The 23,210-nt window shown below is 47.4% G+C and overlaps 1 protein-coding gene across 2 annotated transcripts in view; it reads left to right on the top strand.

Annotated features, from left to right (window-relative positions):
• Positions 1-23,210, top strand: part of ZFYVE19 (zinc finger FYVE-type containing 19) — a 59,946-nt gene that overhangs the window by 29,675 nt on the left and 7,061 nt on the right. For both annotated transcript variants that reach the window (XM_066608648.1, XM_066608647.1), the window contains exons 8-9: positions 17,359-17,435; positions 20,760-20,879. In XM_066608648.1, the coding sequence (XP_066464745.1) occupies positions 17,359-17,435; positions 20,760-20,879 (197 nt within the window). The remainder of the gene's footprint in view (positions 1-17,358; positions 17,436-20,759; positions 20,880-23,210) is intronic.

Below are 23,210 nucleotides of genomic sequence, written 5' to 3'. Positions count from 1 at the left end.
GTTGGGCCCAAGCGTTTGCTGCCTTGTCCAGTTCGGTGAGCTTGCCCGGTATGGGAGCTGCCGCGTCCTCCAGTTGGGATATTCGTGTTTCTGCCTCTCCGACCCAGCCCCTGAGGTTGTGCATATCTTGCCTTAGTAAGCCTACGTCTATTTTGACCTCCTCAATCTTTTCTGTCAACGAAGTAGTGCTAGAATGTATGGCCTTTAGAAGTTGGGCTGTGACTTGCCGCAGTGTAGGCTCCTCGGCCGAGGCATGGCCGTGCTCAGACACTTTAGCAGAGTCTTTGTCTGGGCTGGGAGTTTGGCGCGAAGTGTCGGCTGGCAGCTGTAGCACAAAGGCCTTGAGACGTTCTGCTATGGGGGAGTATTATGACTCATAATACGGAGTGCGATCCCTCTCATTTGTGTGGGGGTCCACAAATGAGAGGGATCGCACTCCGTCTGCCCCAAGCTTCAAAGTCGCTGCAGTATGTGGCCCACGTAACTAGCTGGGGCTGTAGAAGTGGGAAAAACGGCATGCAGCAGTTGTGCTTTGCCTCTTATACAGTTCCTGAGGCAGGGGGGTCCACACACGTCCCTCTGGTGCACTGAATGGAGTGAAGGTGGGGGACTCTGTCCCGGAGCACGGCGCCGGCCAGCAAGGTCTCCCCAAGCAGTCCTCCCTTAGGATAATCTCTCTGCTCCACACCAATGCCCCAGAAGAGCTCTGGAGCACCCGAACAGGGGAGCCGAGTCAGCATTGCTGCGCCGACCAGGAGGGCTCCAGCACTGACCTTTCCTCCCCTGCACACCTCCTCTATCTCCTCCGGTGCAGCAGGGTCTTCCGGATGGTCGCGGCACAGTCTGGAGGGCTCTGTCACTCACTGGTCTCTCTCTGTGAGGATCTCTCCTCTCCCCAGGTCTTGCGGGGGCAGCGGCACCGCTGGTCTCTGAGCAAGCGGCTCGTGGGTCTAAGCGGGCGACTCGCGGGTCTCTCCTCTCTCCCTCCTCCTTGCCCGGAAATGGCGGCCGACGGAGTCGGCGGGAACAGGCCCACGCCGAAGCCAGCGGAGACCGCTGTGAATGTCTCGCCAGGGCTCCCTCAGCACGGCCAGAGATGATCACCGCCGGGTAAGTGTAATCTGCGTCCCCTCTGTGAGTGTAGGCAGTCAGGATAAGCTCGGGATGGTGAGGTCGCTGCGGAGCTCAGGTTCTATGCGTCCTTTTTTTTTTTTTTAACTTTTGTTTTTATTTTAACGAATTTACATTTTTCCTTTCTTCTGTGCCCATTGCTCTGCCATGCTCGGGAGGATCTCTAATTGCACATAACCACAGGTTTGCAGAGTGTACAAAGAAACCAAGCCTTTAGTTTCACTGATTCTCAGGTTGCACGGTGGATCTCAAGTTCAAGTTGTTTTGCTCTTTAAATAGAATTAGTTTTTATAAATTGTGTGAGAGGCTGCAACTGTTGTGTAAAAGCCGTCCTTTGTATTATTTATCATATATAATGTATATATTTATTTCGGAATCCCCATGGCTGACTGGCGCAGTTTTAGGACAGAACCATACAGCACTGACTCTAATGGGGTCCGCTTGGTTTCCACTCAGCTGCCTGGCCTTGAGACCGTATTGTGAACCGAATCTGCAGCAGAATTTTCGAACCTGCCTCACCTGTTTAGGGTTGTTTAACCCCTAAATAATAGTGGATACATGGGAATACGGACACATCAGATGATTTTTCTTTGCTTTTATTCTTCCATTATGCTTGTATGATCAGGTACATAATACAAACAAGAACGCGTTTCGGCGTAATGCCTTGTTCACCTAAATCTATGTTGTGTTACTTCCTGAGTTAGAAGTTAAAAACAATGACAGAACACATCAGGAACATAGAAAAGGGTAATAAAAACCATTCAGGAGTAACGAAACATTTCATAGAAGTCCATAGTGGAAATATCAGAGATTTTATATATTTTGGGATAGAAAGGATAACTAGAAGGAGAAAACAGATAGTTGATCGCTCAGCAGTATTGAAACGAGAGGGTTATTGGATACTCACTCTAAATACGAGACAACCAAAAGGGTTAAACATAAAAACAGATCTACTATATTTGTACCAGGGCTCTTTGAAAATTGATGAACTAAGACATGGAGTTTGTTTCAGAGAAAATTCTGGGAATTTTCATTATATCTAATTTCCATGCGATTTGTATGCGACTGTCATGCGATAATATTGCAGCAAGTAGAAAACTAGTAAAAAACTAGTATAGATAAACTAAGACCTAGAGATTGTTTCAGAGAAAATTCTGAGAATTTCCATTATATTTAACCTCTGTGCGATTTTAATGCAATTATATTGCGTTAAGCAGGAAATTGATAGTTTAAGATTCGGGATGAGCGAGTATACTCGCTAAGGCACTACTCGCTCGAGTAATGTGCCTTAGCCGAGTATCTCCCCGCTCGTCCCTAAAGATTTGGGGGCCGGCGCAGGACGGGGAGCTGCGGGGGAGAGCGGGGAGGAACGGAGGGGAGATCTCTCTCCCGCCCGCTCTCCCCTGCTCCCCGCCGCAACTCACCTGTCAGCTGCGGTGGCCCCCGAATCTTTAGGGACGAGCACAGCGATACTTGGATAAGGCACATTACTCGAGCGAGTAGTGCCTTAGCGAGTATACTCGCTCATCCCTAATTAAGATATAGAGACGGTTCTAAAGAGTCTGATAAATTTTATCATATCTAACCTTTATGTAATTTACATGCGATTATAATGCGGTTATAGTGCGATGAGCAGAAAATTAGCAAAAAACAAATGTCTATTGATAAACTAAGACATGGAGATTGTTTCAGAGAAAATTCTGGGAATTTTCATTATATCTAATTTTCATGCGATTATATTGCGGCAAGTAGAAAATTGGTAAAAAATAGAGATGAGCGAACGTACTCGGTAAGGCCGATTTCGCAATCGAGCACCGAGATTTTCGAGTACTTCACTACTCGGGTGAAAAGATTCGGGGGGCGCCGTGGGTGAGTGCGGGGTTGCAGAGGGGAGTGGGAGAGTGAGAGAGAGAGAGAGCTCCCCCCTGTTCCGCGCTGCTACCCCCTGCTCCACCACGCCACGCCTCGCCCCCGGCGACCCCCGAATATTTTCACCTGAGTAGGGAAGTACTCGAAAATCGCGGTGCTCGATTGCGAAATCGGCCTTACCGAGTACGTTCGCTCATCTCTAGTAAAAAAACAAATGTCTATTGATAAACTGAGACATAGAGATTGTTTCAGAGAAAATTCTGAGAATTTTCATTACATTCGACCTTTGTGCGATTCTTATGCGATTGTAATGCGATTATATTGCGTTAAGCAGAAAACCAAAAAAATTAATGGATTTTTCCCAGTTCGTCTCCACGACAGCACCACCTGAGATCGCCTCCTCCTGATAGGACAGGAACACACCGAGAGGTTAAAATCCCCCCCCCCCCCCCCCCCGTCCTCCCCTCCTCAGTGTTTTCCTGTCCAGGAGGCAGGATCACCGAGAGGGGCTGGTGGAGACGCCAGCCAGAAGAACTTACCAGCGGATCGGAGGGCAGTGGTCCAGCCTGTCCTCCCTTCCTGCAGAGCGACTCTCGGGACGCCACATGGGGTGGTTCCCCGGGCCAGGTTCCTCCTGCGGTGGCCCATGGGGGGTTCAATGCGGGGCTCCAGTTCTCCTCAGCGCCGGCAATGACGTCATCGCGGCAAGCGCAGCCGGCGCTCGGAGAGGGCGGGGCTTAAAATTAAAGGCACCAATTTCACAAAATGTAAAATGAACATGAGAGAAGATGGCGCTGAGCGACTAAGCGCCATTCAGTAAGTATTGGCTTACTGCCCCAAAAGTGTCTGCAGCACCAGTAACAAGCAATGAGTGCTCCAGCACCGGAGGTCACGGAATGTTCAACCACGGCAGGAACCGTAAGTAGCCAGTGGGGCAAAATAAGGCATGCATATTCATGTACGTTATTGGTAAATGTTGCATCCTTACACGCAAACTTTGTTTATCTGCCAGGGGGATAAAAGAGATGCCCCTCCCAGAGCCAAAACGAAAAAGTGCGCAGAATGCAGCGCAAGACTGCCGGCTTCGCATGTAAGATCATTATGCAAAACATGCATAGCCAAGCTGGTCAAGGAGGAATCTGGGGGATTCCTCAAGGACGTCAGGAAGCTTGTCCAAGAAGAAGTACGGTCAGCCCTGATGACTCCTAAAACGCCACCAAAGGGGGCATCGGGGGCAAAACGCCGAAGAAAGGGTACAGCCCAGAGGAGCACTCACTCTCTGAAGAGAGTTCAGGATCTGAACCAGAAGAGCTGGTGCTCGAGGAGTCCTCAGAGGAAGAGGAATACAAAAAGTACCTCTTCGACAGAGAAGACCTAACGGAACTTATCAAATCCGTTAGAGCCACGCTAAAGATGGAAGAACCCAAGGAACCCCGCACCATACAGGACGAGGTCTTTGGGGGATTAGGAGAAAGGCGGAAGCATACCTTACCGGTCCACAACAATATATCTAAGTTAATACACAAGGAGTGGAAGAAACCCGACACAGGATCCTTCTCCTCTAGGGGGGTTAAGAGGAGCTATCCGTTTGAGGAAGAGATATGCGCGAATTGGGAAGAAGTACCCAGGGTGGACGTCCCAGTGGCTAAGGTGGCTAAGAGGACAACCTTGCCCTTTGAAGACGCCATACAGCCTAGAGACCCAATGGATCGGAAGGCGGAGGGCCTATTAAGAAGATCCTGGGAGGCAGCTGCCAGTACGCTTAGATCAGGGGTTGCAGCCACGTGTGTCGCTAGAACCCTGGGAGTATGGCTAGAGCAACTGGAACTGCATATCTCGAGCAAAACACCGAGGGAACAAATTATAGATTCCTTCCCTATACTAAAAATGGCCACCAATTTCCTGGCGGACGCAGCAGCGGAGTCGGTGAATCTCTTGGCAAAAACAACGGCCCTAACCAACTCGGCCTGAAGAGTCCTGTGGCTGAAGTCATGGTCGTGTGACCTGGCATCAAAAAATAAATTATGCTCGCTCCCCTTTCATGGCCAGTTCCTCTTTTGGTCCGGATCTGGACAAGATCCTAGAAAAGGCGTCAGATGAAAAGAAAGGATTCCCGGAAGAAAAACAGTGTAAAGGGAAGACCTTCTTTTGGGCCCCAGCACAACAGCCGGAACTGTATAGGGGCAAAGGCAAGACGGGCCGCTGGAGTTACCCCAAGGGGGGCAGAGGGAGGAACTTCCTCTTCAACCTGCACCAGGGGGATCCAGCCAAGCAGAAGCCCTGACGCCATCCCAGTGGGGGCGAGGCTGCGGAGCTTCGCGGATCGATGGGCCTCAATTTGCAGGAGCCCGTGGATCCCGGAGATCCTGCAGCAGGGATACCGAATCAAGCTGGTATCCCTCCCCAGGAGAAGAAACATTACCACTAGAGGTCCAGCGCAACAACTGCACCCACTCCAGCAGGCGGTATGGGACCTACAACATCTAAAAGCAGTGTCCTTTGTGCCACAGAGAGAGGAGACCTGGGGGCATTACTCCAGACTCTTCCTAATAAAAAAAACCTGGCGTAGGCTCACGCATGATAATAAATCTAAAACCCCTGAACATTTTCATTAAATATCGGAAGTTCAGGATGGAATCAATCACTTCAGCAGTAAGGTTGATCCCCAAGGGAGCCTACATGGCATCGATCAACCTGAAGGACACCTATTTTCACATACCAATCCACAGGGACTCACGGAAGTACCTAAGGTTCGCGCTAGAGATGGGCAAGAGGACAAGACATCTCCAATTCAGATGCCTGCCCTTCGGAATCTCCACAGCACCCAGCATCTTCCTGAAAATCATGGCGGAGGTTGCAGCCTACCTAAGGCAGAGGTCGATTCTGATAATCCCCTACCTGGACGACATCTTAACCTGGCAACGGTGCTCAACCTATTAGAGTTCCTAGGTTGGATAATAAATTGGGAGAAGTCCGGCCTAAACCCCAGCAAGGAGAAGGTGTTTTTAGGCATAACACTCAACTCAGAAGCTCAATGCTCCTTCCTCCCCGAGTCAAAAGTGCAGAAAATCCGACAGATAGTAGAATCCTTCATTCGGAGACGGTCATGCTCAATCCGGGAGGCTATGTCCCTCCTGGGAAGCCTAACGTCATGCATGCCGGGGGTAGCATGGGCCCAGGCGCATACCAGACCTCTGCAAGCAGCAGTTCTCTCAGCATGGGACGGCAAGCAATCCTCACTAGAAATGAGAATGCAGATCAAAAACTCAGTGAAAATATCTTTGCGATGGTGGATGTCCCCAGGAAATCTGGGAAGGGAGTCCACTGGATATTCAATCCGTCTGTGCAGGTCACGTCAGACGCAAGCTCCTGGGGGTGGGGTGCGCACGTCGGAGACCAGCTCCTACAGGGCCCATGGCTGCTGGGGATGAAACATCAGTCCTCAAATTACAGAAAACTACAGGCGATCTGGAAGGCCCTACAGCACCTGGGGGACACTGAAAAAAACAAGCACATAAGAGTGCTATCGGACAATACCACGGCAGTAGCCCATATTCCGCACCAGGGGGGCACGAGGTCGCCAGCTCTACAGAGCATCACACACAGAATATTTCGCTGGGCGGAGGGCCGCATCCTCTCATTATCGGCAGTACACTTGAAGGGATCCCTGAATCAGAGGGTAGACTTTCTCAGCCGAAGGCGTATAGACCCAGGGGAATGGTCTCTATCCCAGGAGGCATTCCGGATTGTGACGGACAAATGGGGTCTCCCACAACTGGACCTGTTCGCATCAAGACAAAATGCTAAGGTGGAGAACTTCTTCTCCCTCAGACAAGAGGACGCCCTGAGCCAGGATTGGGGAGAACTGGCGTACGCCTTTCCCCCAATTCCATTAATCCCAAGGGTGTTGCAGCACTTCAGGTCACAGGCGTGCACCCTGATCCTGGTGGCTCCCTTTTGGCCAAGAAGGAGCTGGTTCAGCCTTCTAAGAAACCTGAGCATCCAGGAGCCAGTCACTCTTCCGCTCAATCGAATCTCCTAACGCAGGGGCCCCTGAACTACCCCGACATAAGCAGACTCCTTTTAACAGCCTGGTTACTGAAGAATCCATACTGAGGGGCAGGGGATTCTCGGACAAGGTAGTCAGGACGCTAATGGCAAGTAGGAAAGAGACTACCAACCGCATATACCAGAAAATCTGGAAGAGGTTTATCTCTTGGAAACAGGAGAGGGACTCCTCGAGCAGCGGCGCTGACATCCCATTGATCCTGGACTTCCTGCAGGAGGGCCTGGATATGGGCCTCGCCCCCAAGCACCCTAAGGGTCCAAAAGGCAGCCCTTAGCGCCCTATTTGACACTAAGCTAGCAGGAGACAGATGGATCAGTAGATTACTGACTGCAGCAGATAGGCTGCGACCTAGATCCACCAACATATGCCCAGACTGGAATCTGAATTTAGTCTTGGGGCCATGTCAGGGGAACCCTTGGAACCAATTGAGGGGCTCTCATAAAAATGCTCACAGTTAAAACAATCTTCCTAGTGGCCATTTCCTCAGCCAGACGGGTCAGCGAGCTACAAGCCCTATCTATCCGCCACCCGCTCCTTAAAATTACAGACACCAAATTAGTCTTCAAAACGGACCCGACCTTCTTGCCTAAGGTAGTATCCCCATTCCATAGGGCCCAAAACATAGTAATCCCCTTGTTCTATAATCACCCAAAAGACAAGAAAGAGCGAGCCCTAAATTGCCTAGACATCAGGAGAGCGGTCCTGATGTATATCAAGGCCACAGGCCCATGGAGGCAGGACGACAACCTGTTTGTCCAGTTCTCAGGCCCTAACGGGGAAAAAAGCAGCTAAAAGCTCTATAGCTAGGTGGATCCGCCTGGCCATTAGCGAATCATACAAGACATTGGGGAAGGAGGCCTCCTTGGCTCTTAAAGCCCATTCCACGAGGGCAGTAGCGACCTCATGGGCCGAGTGTAGCTCGGCGTCAGTAGAGCAGATATGCAAGGCAGCAGTGTGGAAAAAGCCACACTTTGTCAAACATTATTGGGTAAAGGTGCAGCTTGATGAGGACATGTCCTTCGGTCGTAAGGTCCTCTCAGCGGCAATCCCACCCTAAAATAACTTTAGTTGATACGTCTCAGGTGGTGCTGTCGTGGAGACGACCTGGGAAAAGGGTGATTATACCTACCCAATAATCTGGTTTCCAGGAGTCTCCACGACAGCACCCGTACATTCCCTCCCTAAAAAAAAAAAAATAAAAAAAAATATATATATATATATATATATAATCTCAAATTTATTATACCAGATAGGTAAAAAGTTTTAGTTAGCGCCTACCCCGGCAGTTTTGTTATAATACACTGAGGAGGGGAGGAGGGGGGGGGGGGGGGATTTTAACCTCTCGGTGTGTTCCTGTCCTATCAGGAGGAGGCGATCTCAGGGGGTGCTGTCGTGGAGACTCCTGGAAACCCGATTGTCGGGTAGGTATAATCACCCTTTTTGAATAAGAGGGTGACTACCCACTGGAGTTTTTTTTTCCCTGCGAAATTCGCAGCATTTTTTTTCCTGCAGGGGTCTATGGGACTTGTAATGTTAAAATCGCAATTTACCGCGATTTCGCGGTAAATTGCGATTTTGTGCGATCGCGATTTTAACATTACAAGTCCCATAGACCCCTGCAGGAAAAAAAATGCTGCGAATTTCGCAGGGAAAAAAAACTCCAGTGGGTAGTCACCCTTAATTGTAAGGAAATTATATCAAACAATAGGAGTATGAGAGTCGCATTTATGTATTATTAATAGAGATGAGCGAGCATACTCGTCCGAGCTTGATGCTCGTTCGAGTATTAGGGTGCTCGAGATGCTCGTTACTCGAGACGAGCACCACGCGGTACTCGTCTCGATTAAACGAGCACTGACCATTGAATTCAATGGAGCCGGCAATACAGCCAGCTCCATTGCAAGCAATGGCCTGCCGGCGAGCGCGGGATGAATTGTCGGGGAGGGGTTAAATATATAAGCCCTTCCCTGCCATTTATCCAGAAATGTGTAGTAAAAAAAAAATATATATATATATATATATATATATATATATATATATATATATATATATATATATATATATACACAGTATACTCACCTGGTCCCGGCAGACGGAGTTCAGCGCGGCCAGCGGCAGTCCTCCTGAACTGCTCTGAACAGCTGTGAGTAGTATTCAGCAGCCGGGGATTTAAAATCCCCGCCTGCTGAATGAGCTGCCTCTAATTGGTCACAGCCTGACCAATCAGAGGCAGATTCTACTCACACACCCATTCATGAATTTATGAATGGGTGTGTGACTGCTGCCTCTGATTGGCTCAGCGGGACCAATCAGATGAGAGGCAGCAGTCACACACCCATTCATAAATTCATGGCTGCATTGCCGGCTCCATTGAATTCAATGGGCTAACATCGTTCTGCCAGGACAAGGTGAGTATATATTTTTTTTAATTTTTACACATTTCTGGATGAATTGCAGGGAAGGGCTTATATATTTAAGCCCTTCCCGACAATTCATCCCGCGATCGCCGGCAGCCCATTGCTTTCAATGGAGCTAGCTGTATTGCCGGCTCCATTGAATTCAATGGGCTAACATCGTTCTTCTCTGCCACAGCTGTTACAGCTGTGGCAGAGGAGAACGATCTTTATGCTGACAGTGCCGGGGGGTGGGGGTGGGGGGGTCTCACTCTTGCCACTATTGTGGCTTAATAGTCGGACCTGGGAACTTGAGATGCAGCCCAACATGTAGCCCCTCGCCTGCCCTATCCGTTGCTGTGTCGTTCCCATCACTTTCTTGCATTGCCCAGATTTTCACAAATGAAAACCTTAGCGAGCATCGGCGATATACAAAAATGCTCGAGTCGCCCATTGACTTCAATGGGGTTCGTTACTCGAAACGAACCCTCGAGCATCGCGATAATTTCGTCCCGAGAAACGAGCACCCGAGCATTTTGGTGCTCGCTCATCTCTAATTATTAACCATCATGAAAGTTTTAATATGGAAGCATGTTCTGAGGGAAGAGAACTAGTGACAAACCAAACATCATGAATGAGTTAATTGATCAGGTAGTTTGTAATTAGAGAGAATTGTTTTTAACTTGTAAATCAGGAAGTAACACAACATAGATTGAGGTGAACAAGGCATTACGCCGAAACGCGTTCTTGTTTGTATTATGTACCTGATCATACAAGCATAATGGAAGAATAAAAGCAAAGAAAAATCATCTAATGTGTCCATATTCCCATGTATCCACTATTATTTAAACAAGCCATAGGACCGAATGGCAGAACGGATGTAAGTATGATTTTCTCTGCATGCACAGACTACAAGCATTGCAAGCAGCTAAGAAGGTGAGACAACTTTTTATCATTTCAAGTAAAGACTTAACCCCTAAATGGCAGCCCATACTTATTTTGGCAGCGTCCTTTAACCCCTTCATGACATGGCCTATTTTGGCGTTGAGGACCAAGCGATTTTTTGGTATTTTTCCATCTCCATTTTTCAAAAGCCATAACTTTTTTATTTTTCCGTCGACGCAGCCGTATGAGGGCTTGTTTTTTGCGTGGCGAACTGTAGTTTTTATCGATGCCAATTTTGGGTACATAGACTATATTGTAAATTTTTTATTTTTTTTTTTAATGATAGCAGAGAGAGAAAACGCATCAATTCTGCCATAGATTTTTTTATTTTTTTTTTACACCGTTAATTATGCAGCATAAATGAGACTTTCCATTTTTTCTGCAGACCGGTACGGTTACAACGATACCAAAATTCTAACATTTTTTTTAGGTTTTCCCACTTTTCTGCAATAAAAACCCTTTTTTTTTGGAAATCTTTTTTCTATTCTAAATTGCTGCATTCAAAGTCACGTAACTTTTTTATTTTTTGATGTACAGAGCTCTCTGAGGGCTTATTTTTTGCGAGACGAGCTGTAGATTTTATTGGTACCATTTTGGCGTACATACGACTTTTTTGATCACTTTTATTGCGTTTTTAGTGAGGCAAAATGCTAAAAATGAGCATTTTGCCTCAGTTTTTTAGCTTTTTTTTTTAGCGTTTTTTTCGGTGCACAGTCAAAAGCATTTGCAACTTATTGTACGCATCGTTACGGACGCGACAATACCAAATATGTGGGGTTTTATTTTTTTTTAACCTTTTTTTATGCTAATCTGAGAAAAAGCATAAAAAATGGTTTTTTTACTCTTTTTTTTTTTTTACATTTTTTTTTTATTCATTTTTTAAATCTTTCTTTTTTTACACTGATTGTGTCCCTCTGAGGGACTTTAATCACTGCCCTGATGATCGCTGTCATAAGGCATGGCAGAGCTACTGCTCTCCCATGCCTTATCGCTCATACAGCGATCTCAGGCATAGGCAATACAGGACGCCAGTGTCTGGCGTCCTGTTGCCATGGTGACAGGCCGGGCTCTCGCGATGACATCGCGAGTTCTGGCCGGAGACACAGAGGGAGCCGCGCTCCCGCTGTGAACTCTTCCCCTGCCGCGATCTACCTAGATCGCGGCAGGGAAGGGGTTAACAGTGGCGGGCGCATCTCCGATGTCCCCTCGCTGCTGCAGCGAGACGCCGGCTGTGACTGACAGCCGGCTCCCGCTGCGGGATAGCGCTGGATCACATATGATCCAGCGCTATCTCCAGGACGTAAGTTTACGCCCTGTTGCGGGAAGTACCCCGCTCCCAGGACGTAAACTTACGCCCTGCAGCGGGAATGGGTTAAAGGACTTTATTCTACAGCACTGTCAAAAGACAGGGCTGCAATAGAAGCCCGGTGTGGGTCTTCTGTGCAGGGTGCAGGTGCTCTGCTATCGGGTGACAACCTGGCACTTCCTCTAATAGTGGGAACCAAAGAAACCTTTGATCCCTGTAATGTAACCCTTTAAACACCATGGTTTCTGCGACTGCAGCATTTAAAAGTTTGGCAGACGGAAGGGGCTCCCTCTGTCACCCATCAGATCCCTAGAATGTGATCATGGGGTCCCGATGGGTTGCACCCGGAGACTTGGATATAGCCTCTGGGTCTGCCAGCTATGGTGGCCAATGTCATAGGCTTTCTGATGCACTGCTTTACTGACGTATAGTAGTCTGTTAGAAGAATGATAAAATATGGTGATAATTATTATGAAATCCTCAAAAAAAAAAGTTTGTCAAACCCCACTTTTCCCCATTTACTATGTTAAAAAAAAATCACATGTGGTATTGCTGCGTTCGTTATGACCCAGAGAAAAAAGTTAGTACGTTATTTAACCCACACAATGCACGTCATGGAAAAAAAAATCAAAAAAACAGGGTGAAAATAACTAGTTTTGCCTAACTCTCCTTATAAAAAAAACAGAACAGAAAGTGATCAAAATGTCACATTGATTAACGAATGGAATCATTAAAAAGTACAACTCCTCCTGCAAAAAAAAAAAAGTCACAGTACAGTTGACAAAAAAAGAAAAATGTTTGGGGTCATTGAATGAAGCGATAAAACAAAAAATACTTTTTTTTTTTTTGTTAGTGTTAGGTAAGAAGTTGTAAGAAAACATAACATAAATTTGGTATTGACTTACTGACCTGTAGAATTCATTTAGCATATCGTTTATACCAGTGGTCCCCAACCTTTTTGGCACCAGGGACCGGCTTCAAGCAAGACCATTTTTACAAGGCCCGGCAGGGTTGGGCTGGACATGGGCGGGGCTTTGGTTATAGGGGGTGGGGTTATGAAGGGCGTTGGAGTTTAGTGCATTCTTATTTAGTTATGACTTTTAGAATGTCCTGGCAGTACACACATAGGGCAGTGTATAATCTCCCCCCCCCAGTAATAGACAGCCCCCACCTCTCAGTAATTAGCAGCCCCCCCCCCAGTAATAAGCAGGTCCCCCCCCCCAGTAATAAGCAGGTCCCCCCCCCAGTAATAAGCAGGTCCCCCCCCCAGTAATAAGCAGGTCCCCCCCCCCAGTAATAAGCAGGTCCCCCCCCCCCAGTAATAAGCAGGTCCCTCCCCCCCAGTAATAAGCAGGTCCCTCCCCCCCAGTAATAAGCAGGTCCCTCCCCCCAGTAATAAGCAGGTCCCTCCCCCCAGTAATAAGCAGGTTCCTCCCCCCAGTAATAAGCAGGTCCCTCCCCCCCAGTAATAAGCAGGTCCCTCCCCCCCAGTAATAAGCAGGTCCCTCCCCCCCAGTAATAAGCAGGTCCCTCCCCCCCAGTAATAAGCAGGTCCCTCCCCCCCAGTAATAAGCAGGTCCCTCCCCCCCAGTAATAAGCAGGTCCCTCCCCCCCAGTAATAAGCAGGTCCCTCCCCCCCAGTAATAAGCAGGTCCCTCCCCCCCAGTAATAAGCAGGTCCCTCCCCCCCAGTAATAAGCAGGTCCCTCCCCCCAGTAATAAGCAGGTCCCTCCCCCCAGTAATAAGCAGGTCCCTCCCCCCAGTAATAAGCAGGTCCCTCCCCCCAGTAATAAGCAGGTCCCTCCCCCCCAGTAATAAGCAGGTCCCTCCCCCCCAGTAATAAGCAGGTCCCTCCCCCCCAGTAATAAGCAGGTCCCTCCCCCCCAGTAATAAGCAGGTCCCTCCCCCCCAGTAATAAGCAGGTCCCTCCCCCCCCAGTAATAAGCAGGTCCCTCCCCCCCAGTAATAAGCAGGTCCCTCCCCCCCAGTAAAAAGCAGGTCCCTCCCCCCCCAGTAAAAAGCAGGTCCCTCCCCCCCCAGTAAAAAGCAGGTCCCCTCCCCCCAGTAATAGGCAGCCCCCCCCCCAAGTGATAGGCAGCCCCCCCCCCCAAGTACTAGGCGGCAGCCCCCCCAGTAATAGGCAGCCCCTTCCCCTGTAATAAGTAGCCCCCACCCCAGTAACCAATCCCCCCACACATAGGGCAGCAAATAATTTATCTCCCCTCTCAGTAATAGACAGCCCCCATCCCTCAGTAATAGACAGCCCCCATCCCTCAGTAATAGACAGCCCCCATCCCTCAGTAATAGACAGCCCCCATCCCTCAGTAATAGACAGCCCCCATCCCTCAGTAATAGACAGCCCCCATCCCTCAGTAATAGACAGCCCCCATCCCTCAGTAATAGACAGCCCCCATCCCTCAGTAATAGACAGCCCCCATCCCTCAGTAATAGACAGCCCCCATCCCTCAGTAATAGACAGCCCCCATCCCTCAGTAATAGACAGCCCCCATCCCTCAGTAATAGACAGCCCCCATCCCTCAGTAATAGACAGCCCCCATCCCTCAGTAATAGACAGCCCCCATCCCTCAGTAATAGACAGCCCCCATCCCTCAGTAATAGACAGCCCCCATCCCTCAGTAATAGACAGCCCCCATCCCTCAGTAATAGACAGCCCCCATCCCTCAGTAATAGACAGCCCCCATCCCTCAGTAATAGACAGCCCCCATCCCTCAGTAATAGACAGCCCCCATCCCTCAGTAATAGACAGCCCCCATCCCTCAGTAATAGACAGCCCCCATCCCTCAGTAATAGACAGCCCCCATCCCTCAGTAATAGACAGCCCCCATCTCTCAGTAATAGACAGCCCCCACCTCTCAGTAATTAGCAGCCCCTCCCCCTGTAATAAGCAGCCCCCCCAGTAATAGGCAGCGCCCCCCCCCCCCAAGTAATAGGCAGCCTCCCCAGTAATAAGCAGCCCCTTCCCCTGTAATAAGTAGCCCCCCCCAGTAAGCAACACCCCCAGTAATAAGCAGGTCCCCCCAGCCAGTAATAGGCAGCCCCCCCCCAGTAATAAGCAGCCCCCCCAGTAAGCAACCCCTCCAGTAATAAGCAGGTCCCCCCCCCCCAGTAATAGGCAGCCCCCCCCCGTAACAGGCAGCCCCTTCCCCTGTAATAAGTAGCCCTCCCCCTAGTAATAAGCATCCCCCCCAGTAAGCAACCCCCCAGTAATAGGCGGGTCCCCCCAGTAGTAAGTAGCCCCCCCAGTAATAGGCAGCCCCTTCCCTGCAATAAGTAGCCCCCACCCCCAGTAATAACCAGCCCCCCCAGTAATAGGCAGCCCCTTCCCCTGTAATCAGTAGCCCCCAGTAATAACCAGCCCTCCCAGTAATTGGCAGCCCCTTCCCCTGTAATAAGTAGCCCCCAGTAATAACCAGCCCTCCCAGTAATTGGCAGCCCCTTCCCCCTGTAATAAGTAGCCCCAACCCCCCCCCCCCCGTAATAGGCAGCCCCCCAACCCATATACTTACCTCCTCCCTGCTGTCGCTCTCTCTCTGCTTGCCCTGACGTCAGCCCGGAACGCTTCCTCCCTGAGTCCTCTCCTGCGGAACTAATGAGCAGGGGACTCAGGGAGGAGAATCCTGGGTTCACAGACGTCAGTGTGTGCGCTGGGATCAGCGCGATTACCAGCGGGGAGCTGCGGCGCCCCCGCTGGTAATCGCTTCAGTGGTCAGCGGCGTCGGCACGCCGCGGGCCACATAGCACAAGGCAGCGGGCTGGATTCGGCCCGCGGGCCTTGTGTTTAGAGCAAAAGTTCCCGCCGGTGCCGCGGACCGGCGCTAAACACCCAACGGCCCGGCCCGGCGGTTGGGGACCCCTGGTTTATACTGCACGGTGAATACTGTTAAAAGTAATGGTTAATCTTGCATCCAGGAAAAAAATGGAATGACAAGCAATCAAAATGTTAAATATTTCCAAAAATTGGATAAATGAAGACTAGTTCATCCCACAAGTCCTTACAGAGCGCCGACGATGGAAAATTAAAAATGTTACGGCTCTAGGAATGCAGCAACACAAAAGTGAATCTTTAAGAAAAAAAAAGTGGGTTTTTGTGTACAAAATGGCAAAACATAAAAAAAACTGTATACACTTAGCAACGCGGGAATCGTGCTGACCCAGAGGATAATGTTATCTCATTATTTTGCACTCTGAACTAAAAACACAATCCAAAAAAGACACCGCAGAATTTGTTTTTCCCCAACGCTCCTAAAGAGAAGAAAAAAAAAAAGTAAAGCTATACAATACATTATATGTACCCAAGAATTATGCAATTAAAAAGCACAACTTGTCCTGCAAAAAACAATCCCTCATATGTCGACGACAAAAATAAAAAGTTATGACTCCTGGAATGCGACTATGAAAAAAAAAAAAACAGGAAAATTTGTTATTCATTAAGGCGCAAACCGGCTTTGTCACTGAGGGATTGAAGGTGGAACTTTGTCCACATGTTCAGTAAATATTAGGAATGTGCATTTATTACAGTTCCATAATATTATTAATAGATACACTAAGGGTGCCAACCCAATTGCGTTTTTTTACACTACGATATCGCAGCTTTTTTTTTTATTTTTTTTTTTTTACCAAGAATGTCAATGGGACTTTCTAATGTTAAAAACTAGAGATGAGCGAGCGTACTCGACAAGACAAACTACTCGAGCGAGTAGTGCCTTATTCGAGTACCTGCCCGCTCGTCTCTAAAGATTTGGCTGCCGGTGCGGATGACAGGTGAGTTGCGGCGGTAAGCGGGGGGGGAGAGGGGGAGAGAGCTCTCCCCGCTCTCCCCCTGCCGGCACCCGGATCTTTAGAGACGAGCGGGCAGGTACTCTAATAAGGCATTACTCACTCGAGTGGTTTGCCTTAGTGAGTATGCTCGCTCATCTCTATTAAAAACGCATTGCACAAAGTTGGGATTTTTTTTTTTTTTTTGTGCGATACGTTTTTAACATTAGAAAGTCCCATTGACATTCGCGTTAAAAAAATTCCTAGCCATTGTTACAAGACTTGTATAATGCATCTAACATTAATTTGTAGGAATGCTGCCTTCCAATAGGTCGCGCTGCAGAAGTATTGCTCAATTTCCCTTATTTGCGTATTACCCAGAGGAGCATGAATGGTCTCACTCACTCTTCTACCTAAGGAAAAAATATAGCGTTTCTTACCCAGTTCAATGCTATTGATGGCTATCCTCAGAAGGTCATCAGTAGTAGATCGGTAGGAGTCTGCCTCCCGGGCCAGCTGGAAGACTCAAAACATTTTCCGTAGTACCATGGTATATAGTAGTGCATTGCTCTCCCATTGAAGTGAATGGGAGAAGGTTGTTTTCTGCTTTCATCTAACAGACCAGAAAAGAATCGAATGGGATGCTGTATTAGATATATTTCTCCCTGGTATCGTCTAGGGTAGAATACCCCGATGATACAGTGCCATATAGTGGCATCATAAAGCAGTGCATAGTCACAGGGACTCTGTGTACGGGCCCAGCTATGTCACTTAGAATTGGCTGTGCCTGAAGTTTGCTTTCTGTGACGTTGTTGCCTGTGGTTTTAGAATATAAACTTTTATAAACGTTGTGAAATAATGTCTTTCAGTAACAATGGACACTTTAAAACTACCTGATAGTGATGAAGAAACGGAGGAGGAAGCAGTGCAGAGAATCCTAAAGCAGGTCAGACTCCTGTTTTATTTTATTTGGTCTCGCTACTAGAATAATCTGGTGTTGAGGGATATAAGCCTATCAAGGCATCCAGCGACTGGTTTGAGCACGGACAACTGGGGGGATGGCGGGTAAGTAAGTGCAAAACGTACATTCCTGGACTCTGCAAGTCAGCTACTTTGAGCCCATAAGTTTAGCTTATGGGTGCAAAGTAGCACAGGCTCTTTAAGTGGTTTTATAAAAATACTGCTCTGTTGTAGGGCTGATGTTGACCTTTTCATAACGGGAGGAAAAGACTCTATAAGACCTCTGAGGTGGCCTCCATGCATCAGATTTAATTTTCCAGTGAATCCATCATATATGCCCGACCGTCCATGTGATATTAAAGAAAAGATGTTTTTCTCTACCAGGACCGCTTCTCCTACTGCTCCGTACTCCAGTTCTGATGCTCATGCGCCCGTTGCAGGTGGTCAGAGGGAGCGTTCTGCAGCCATACAGGAAGCTGTGATGCACTGTGTCCCCTGACCTCTTTTTATCACAACCACCAAGGACGCCTGACATCAGCCAATTGAAGAGATACTGTTAAATATCTACAATCCTGCTTGTACTCAGAATGCTCAGAATACTCAGCGGGACCGCACGAAAAATTGTGTGAGATTTCCGCAGCAGAAAGCCAGCTTCAAAACGGGCGCTGGTTTGAAGCAGCTTGTCCGCCTGTATTCCGCTACGGGAATCTCTCCCCAAAGAGAGAAGAGAGCCTACAGCGGAAACAGAAATAGAATTGACATGCTGTGAATGTGAATTACACGCCAAAAATCTTGTCCACTTTGCTGCTTAGTCTCGGGTTTTAACATTGCAGACGGAATTTTCGTGCCGAAAGTCTGCATGAAAATTCCGTAGCAATTCCGCCCCGTGTGAACCCAGCCTTACACTTTCACATTATTCCACACTTTATCACATTTAAACTTCAAGAACTGCTGTCTGTGTGTTGGAAGAACTAACAATAAGCGACTGCCTGTAGTCTGTATACAGACGTTGCAGTCATAGGATGTGAACATAGGACATTTATTGCTGGAGCATGCTTGCCGGTAGCTTCTACATATCTGTGGATCCTGCTGCATACAAGTTTAAGCCTGCCGACCACCCAAGGAAAATTTGACAATTCTGTAGCTGCAGACTACTGGTTTGATTCATGGACGAAGCAGCGCCAATTTCCTAACTTATATGGTACAGTCTAATACTTTGCAGTATTTGACAGTTGTCTTTGTTACAGGATAAGGGTGGCTTCAGACGAGCGTGTATTTTGTGCTCGCATACCCGCACACAAAAACACGTGTCTATTAGCCCCAATGCATTCCCTATGGTGTGTGCACATGTCCGTGCTTTACAGGTGTGTGCCTGCAAAGATAGGGCATGCGTGCACAATAGGGAATGCACGCATTGTTTTCAATGGCGCTGCGGCTGCTGCCGTAGGCTCCATTGAAAACAATGGTCTGCCGGCACCCCTGCATTGTTTTTTAGGGAAGGGCTTTACATATAAGCTCTTCCCTGAAAAAGAAAAATTTTAGTAATAAAGTAAAATAAACTTACCTGTCCACCGCTGCCGTGTCCCCCGCAGGGATGAAGAACACATCTGCTGCATGCGGCAGATGTTTCCTTCATCCCCGCTAGTAAAAAGAATTCCCTGCTGCTACATCTGTGACAGATGCAGCAGAGGAATTCTTTAATTTTCTACCACAGCTGTCGCACATGACAGCTGCGATAGAGTATTCTGCTGCCGGCACCCCATCAATTGACTTCAGGGAAGTGCTTTAAATATAAGCAGAGTCTTCTCCTCGCTGTCCCCGGCTCTGTAGTGCTGATCTATCAGCAGGCGAGGATTTAAAATCCCTGCCTGCTGAAAGAGCTGTTTGTGATTGGCTGAGGTGCTCAGCCAATCACAGGCAGCTCTCGACGAATAAATGACGGGCGAGAGCTGCCTATAGTAATATATATCCGTCTTCGATAGGCACAAATATATACACCAGGCTTCCTTTCTCCCAAATTCCCATTTTTTTCTCAAGCCACAAAGAAAAAGAGGAAAAAAAAATCACTGTCCAGAGAAAGCCCAATTATCTGGCCCAAAAAAAAGTATTTTGCTAGATTGCTGGGCTACATAAAAGGATAGAGGATTCGTCGAAGAATGATCAAACGTTCAGTCTGCTAGTTTTACTTTTTTTTTCATGTACAGTCAGTAAGACTTGTTACGCTTACATCTCCAGTGTGAAAGAGAAGATGTGCAGCCAACCGATGACAACTATATAGTGATAAACTATAGAAGTAATGGTGATTCGTCTCCATTCCAGCAATTTCCGTCCTGTGTAAGAAAAAAACCTAACTGAGTGTGGTTATTGCATCGGCCAATTCTTGGCCAGCATTAAAAGAGTCCAAAGTCCAAATCTACATCTTTCATATGTACTTCATTAAACAAAATTTGTAAAAACTTCAAAAAGACAGTATAGTGTGACTGTGGAAGCTTATAGAGGGTAAGCAATAGTTAAAGGGGTTGTCCCGCGAAAGCAAGTGGGGTTATACACTTCTGTATGGCCATATTAATGCACTTTGTAATGTACATCGTGCATTAAATATGAGCCATACAGAAGTTATACACTTACCCACTCCAGCGCTGGCGTCCCTGTCTCCATGGCTCCGTCTAATTTCAGCGTCTAATCGCCCGATTAGACGCGCTTGCGCAGAAGGGTCTTCTCCCTTCTGGTCGGTCCGGGCACGAGCGGCGTTCTGGCTCCGCCCCTTCTACGCGTCATCGCGTAGCTCCGCCCTGTCACGTGTGCCGATTCCAGCCAATCAGGAGACTGAACTCGGCAATGGACCGCACAGAGCCCACGGTGCACCATGGGAGAAGACCCGCGGTGCATCGTGGGTGAAGATCCCGGCGGCCATCTTGGAGGAAAAGAAGGAAGAAGTTGCAGAGAGGGGATTCGGGTAAGTAAAATTTTTTTTTTTTAAATTTCAACACATCCCTTGGGTTTGTCCTGCGCTGAACGGGGCCTATGCAAAAAAAAACAAAAAAAAACGTTTCGGCGAGGGACAACCCCTTTAAGACGACTTCCTTTGGAGCTGAATGCAAGTAAACCGTTGAGCCATACTTGTGATATGGTGCAAATCTCTCAAAAGTCTGTCTAAACTTCTAAATCCTTCTGATTAGTGATAAGTAAGACTTATTAATGTGCCACAATTACATTATCTATAAGATTTATTGTTTTTAAAATTACCATATTATGTTTTTATGATGGATCGCGTAGCTAACACATTTTATGACTTTATTGCTCTTTGCAGCTATCTGAAGAGGTTTTTCTAGATGAAGCAAGTGGCTACAATGTTCTCTCTGATCAAAGCAAAACTGTCATCAACTGCAAAGAACTGCAACCAGGAAATAAACTGCCCTCAATGCAAACGGTATATTGTAAACCTATTTTTATGAGACATTTGCTATTAATGAAGATTAATTGCAATTGCTTCATTCCTTAATTTCACGTGAAGTAGACAGGAATCGCAGAGCTTTCTCTTCTGTTGGTCACATTTGTTGAGAATTTTAGAATATGCACTAAAAGTCCACAACAACATACAGCACAATATGAATGAGGCTTTCAACACCCAGGTCACACACGAAGGCATGCTGCGCAGCACGTCTATCATGATGCTGATTTGCGAAACATGTAATACATGGAGTTTTGCAGCAGATTCACTGCAGAAAAACATCTGACACGCTTGACGTTGCCATTATTTGTGCTGGTTGTAGAATGCTTAAATTAATGCAATATCTGTTTTTATCTACCTTTTTTTGTATATAGGCATGTCCATATATAGCAGGTAGTAATAAAAAATATAAAACCAGGTTGGGCATGGCCTAATTAAAATTATAGGCTGGAAAGACCACTTACTTATATAAACATTACAATTGCACAGAGAAAGTTTCATTCCAGTCCGAGAACTCTTAGGGCTAATGCCGCGGACAGATTTGCACCGCGGTTTCCTCGGCATAAATCCGTAGCAGAATAATGCAGCTATTAGGTTCTATTAGCTATAGCGATCACCAATTTGATTTTTTATTTTTTTTTTAACTCATGCTTGGTTGTACAGTCTGGCAAATGTGTTATATTGTATATTAGAGCACCGTCTCTCTTGCTCAGTCCAGTCAGCTCTTGATGGAATCTGGATACAATAAGGAAATTCAAAAAAGGGGTTTACGCCAAAATTCTGGCATTAAACATTTGCAACTTTTTGGAATTCTCCACCGCCCTTACCCCTTTTTTTTTGTATTAAAAGAGGTCTGGGATTGCTGGAACGAGGCAGGGCCTCATAAATTCACTGTAATTTTACACTGGGTTGTAACCTATTGTAGATTTCAGAAGTAGGAACACAGGCACCCAAGATGCAATAAATGCATTAAAAGGCAATTTAATGCAATAAATTCCTCTTAATTAGAGATGAGCGAGCACCAAAATGCTCAGGTGCTCGTTGCTCGAGTCGAACTTTCCGCGATGCTCGAGAGTTCGTTTTGAGTAACGAAGTCAATGGGCGACTCCAGCTTTTTTGTATATGACCCATGCTCCGCTAAGGTTTTAATTTGTGAAAATCTGGAAAACCTACGAAAGTGGTGGAAATGACACAGAAACGGATAGGGCAGGCGAGGGGCAACATGCAGGGCTGCATCTCAGGTTCCCCGGTCTCAGTATTAAGACACAATAGCCGCAAGAGTGCCCCCCCCCCCCCCATTTTTACTTTGGACAAACCCTCATTAGCAAGGCACACCTTAGCTAAGCACCACACTACCTCCAACCAAGCACAATCACTGCCTGCAGGACACACCGCTGCCTTTTCTCCTGGGTTACATGCTGCACCCCCCCACCCCCACCCCCCCACGCGACTCTGCGTCCGCAGCGCACACAAAAGTGTCCCTTCGCAGCCTTCAGCTGCCCTCATGCCACACGCTGGCTTCATAGCCACACCACCCTCATGTCTATTTATAAGTGCGTCTGCCATGAGGAGGAATCGGGCCAGGCTTGATAAAGACTACCTTTAGTCGAAATGTTGCCTGTACCTGTTTGTTAGATATGGAGCAATAAAATTTCAATATTTTTACTTAAAACCCTCAACGGATGCTGCCACTTCCTTTTCTTTGATCCCAGTAACATTTCTGTCGCCGCAGTATAAGCAGACCCTGTAACATTTATGTAGCAGGAGCATAGGCAGACACCAGTAACATTTATGTAGCAGCAGTATTGGCAGACCCCTGTAACATTTCTGTAGTAACAGTATAGACAGATCCCAGTAACATTTCTGTAGCAGAAGTATAGGCAGACCCTAGTAACATTTACGTGGCAGCAGTATAGGCAGACCCCAGTAACATCCTTGTGGCAGCAGTATAGGCAAACCCCTGTAAAATTTACGTGGCAGCAGTATAGGCAGACCCCAGTAACCTCCTTGTGGCAGCAGTATACGCAGACCCCTGTAACATTTACGTGGCAGAAGTATAGGCAGACCCCTTTAACATTCAAGTGGCAGCGGTATAGGCAGACCCCTGTAACTTTCTTGTAGCAGAAGTATAGGCAGGCAGACCCCAGTAAAATTTCTGTAGTAATAGTATAGGCCAACCTCTGAAATATTGGGGTACCATGAGCGTAGGCGAAGGCCGGAAAATTTGGTTGAATAAGAGTGTAGGCATGGGCCCGAAAAATAAGTGTACCAAGAGTACAAGTGTACCTCTGTAAAATTTATCAACCAAAA

Source organism: Eleutherodactylus coqui, chromosome 6, assembly GCF_035609145.1.
Source record: "Eleutherodactylus coqui strain aEleCoq1 chromosome 6, aEleCoq1.hap1, whole genome shotgun sequence".
Lineage (NCBI taxonomy): Eukaryota > Metazoa > Chordata > Amphibia > Anura > Eleutherodactylidae > Eleutherodactylus > Eleutherodactylus coqui.
The sequence above is the reverse complement of the archived record's forward strand: the minus strand, read 5'-3'. Positions and strand labels throughout refer to the sequence as shown.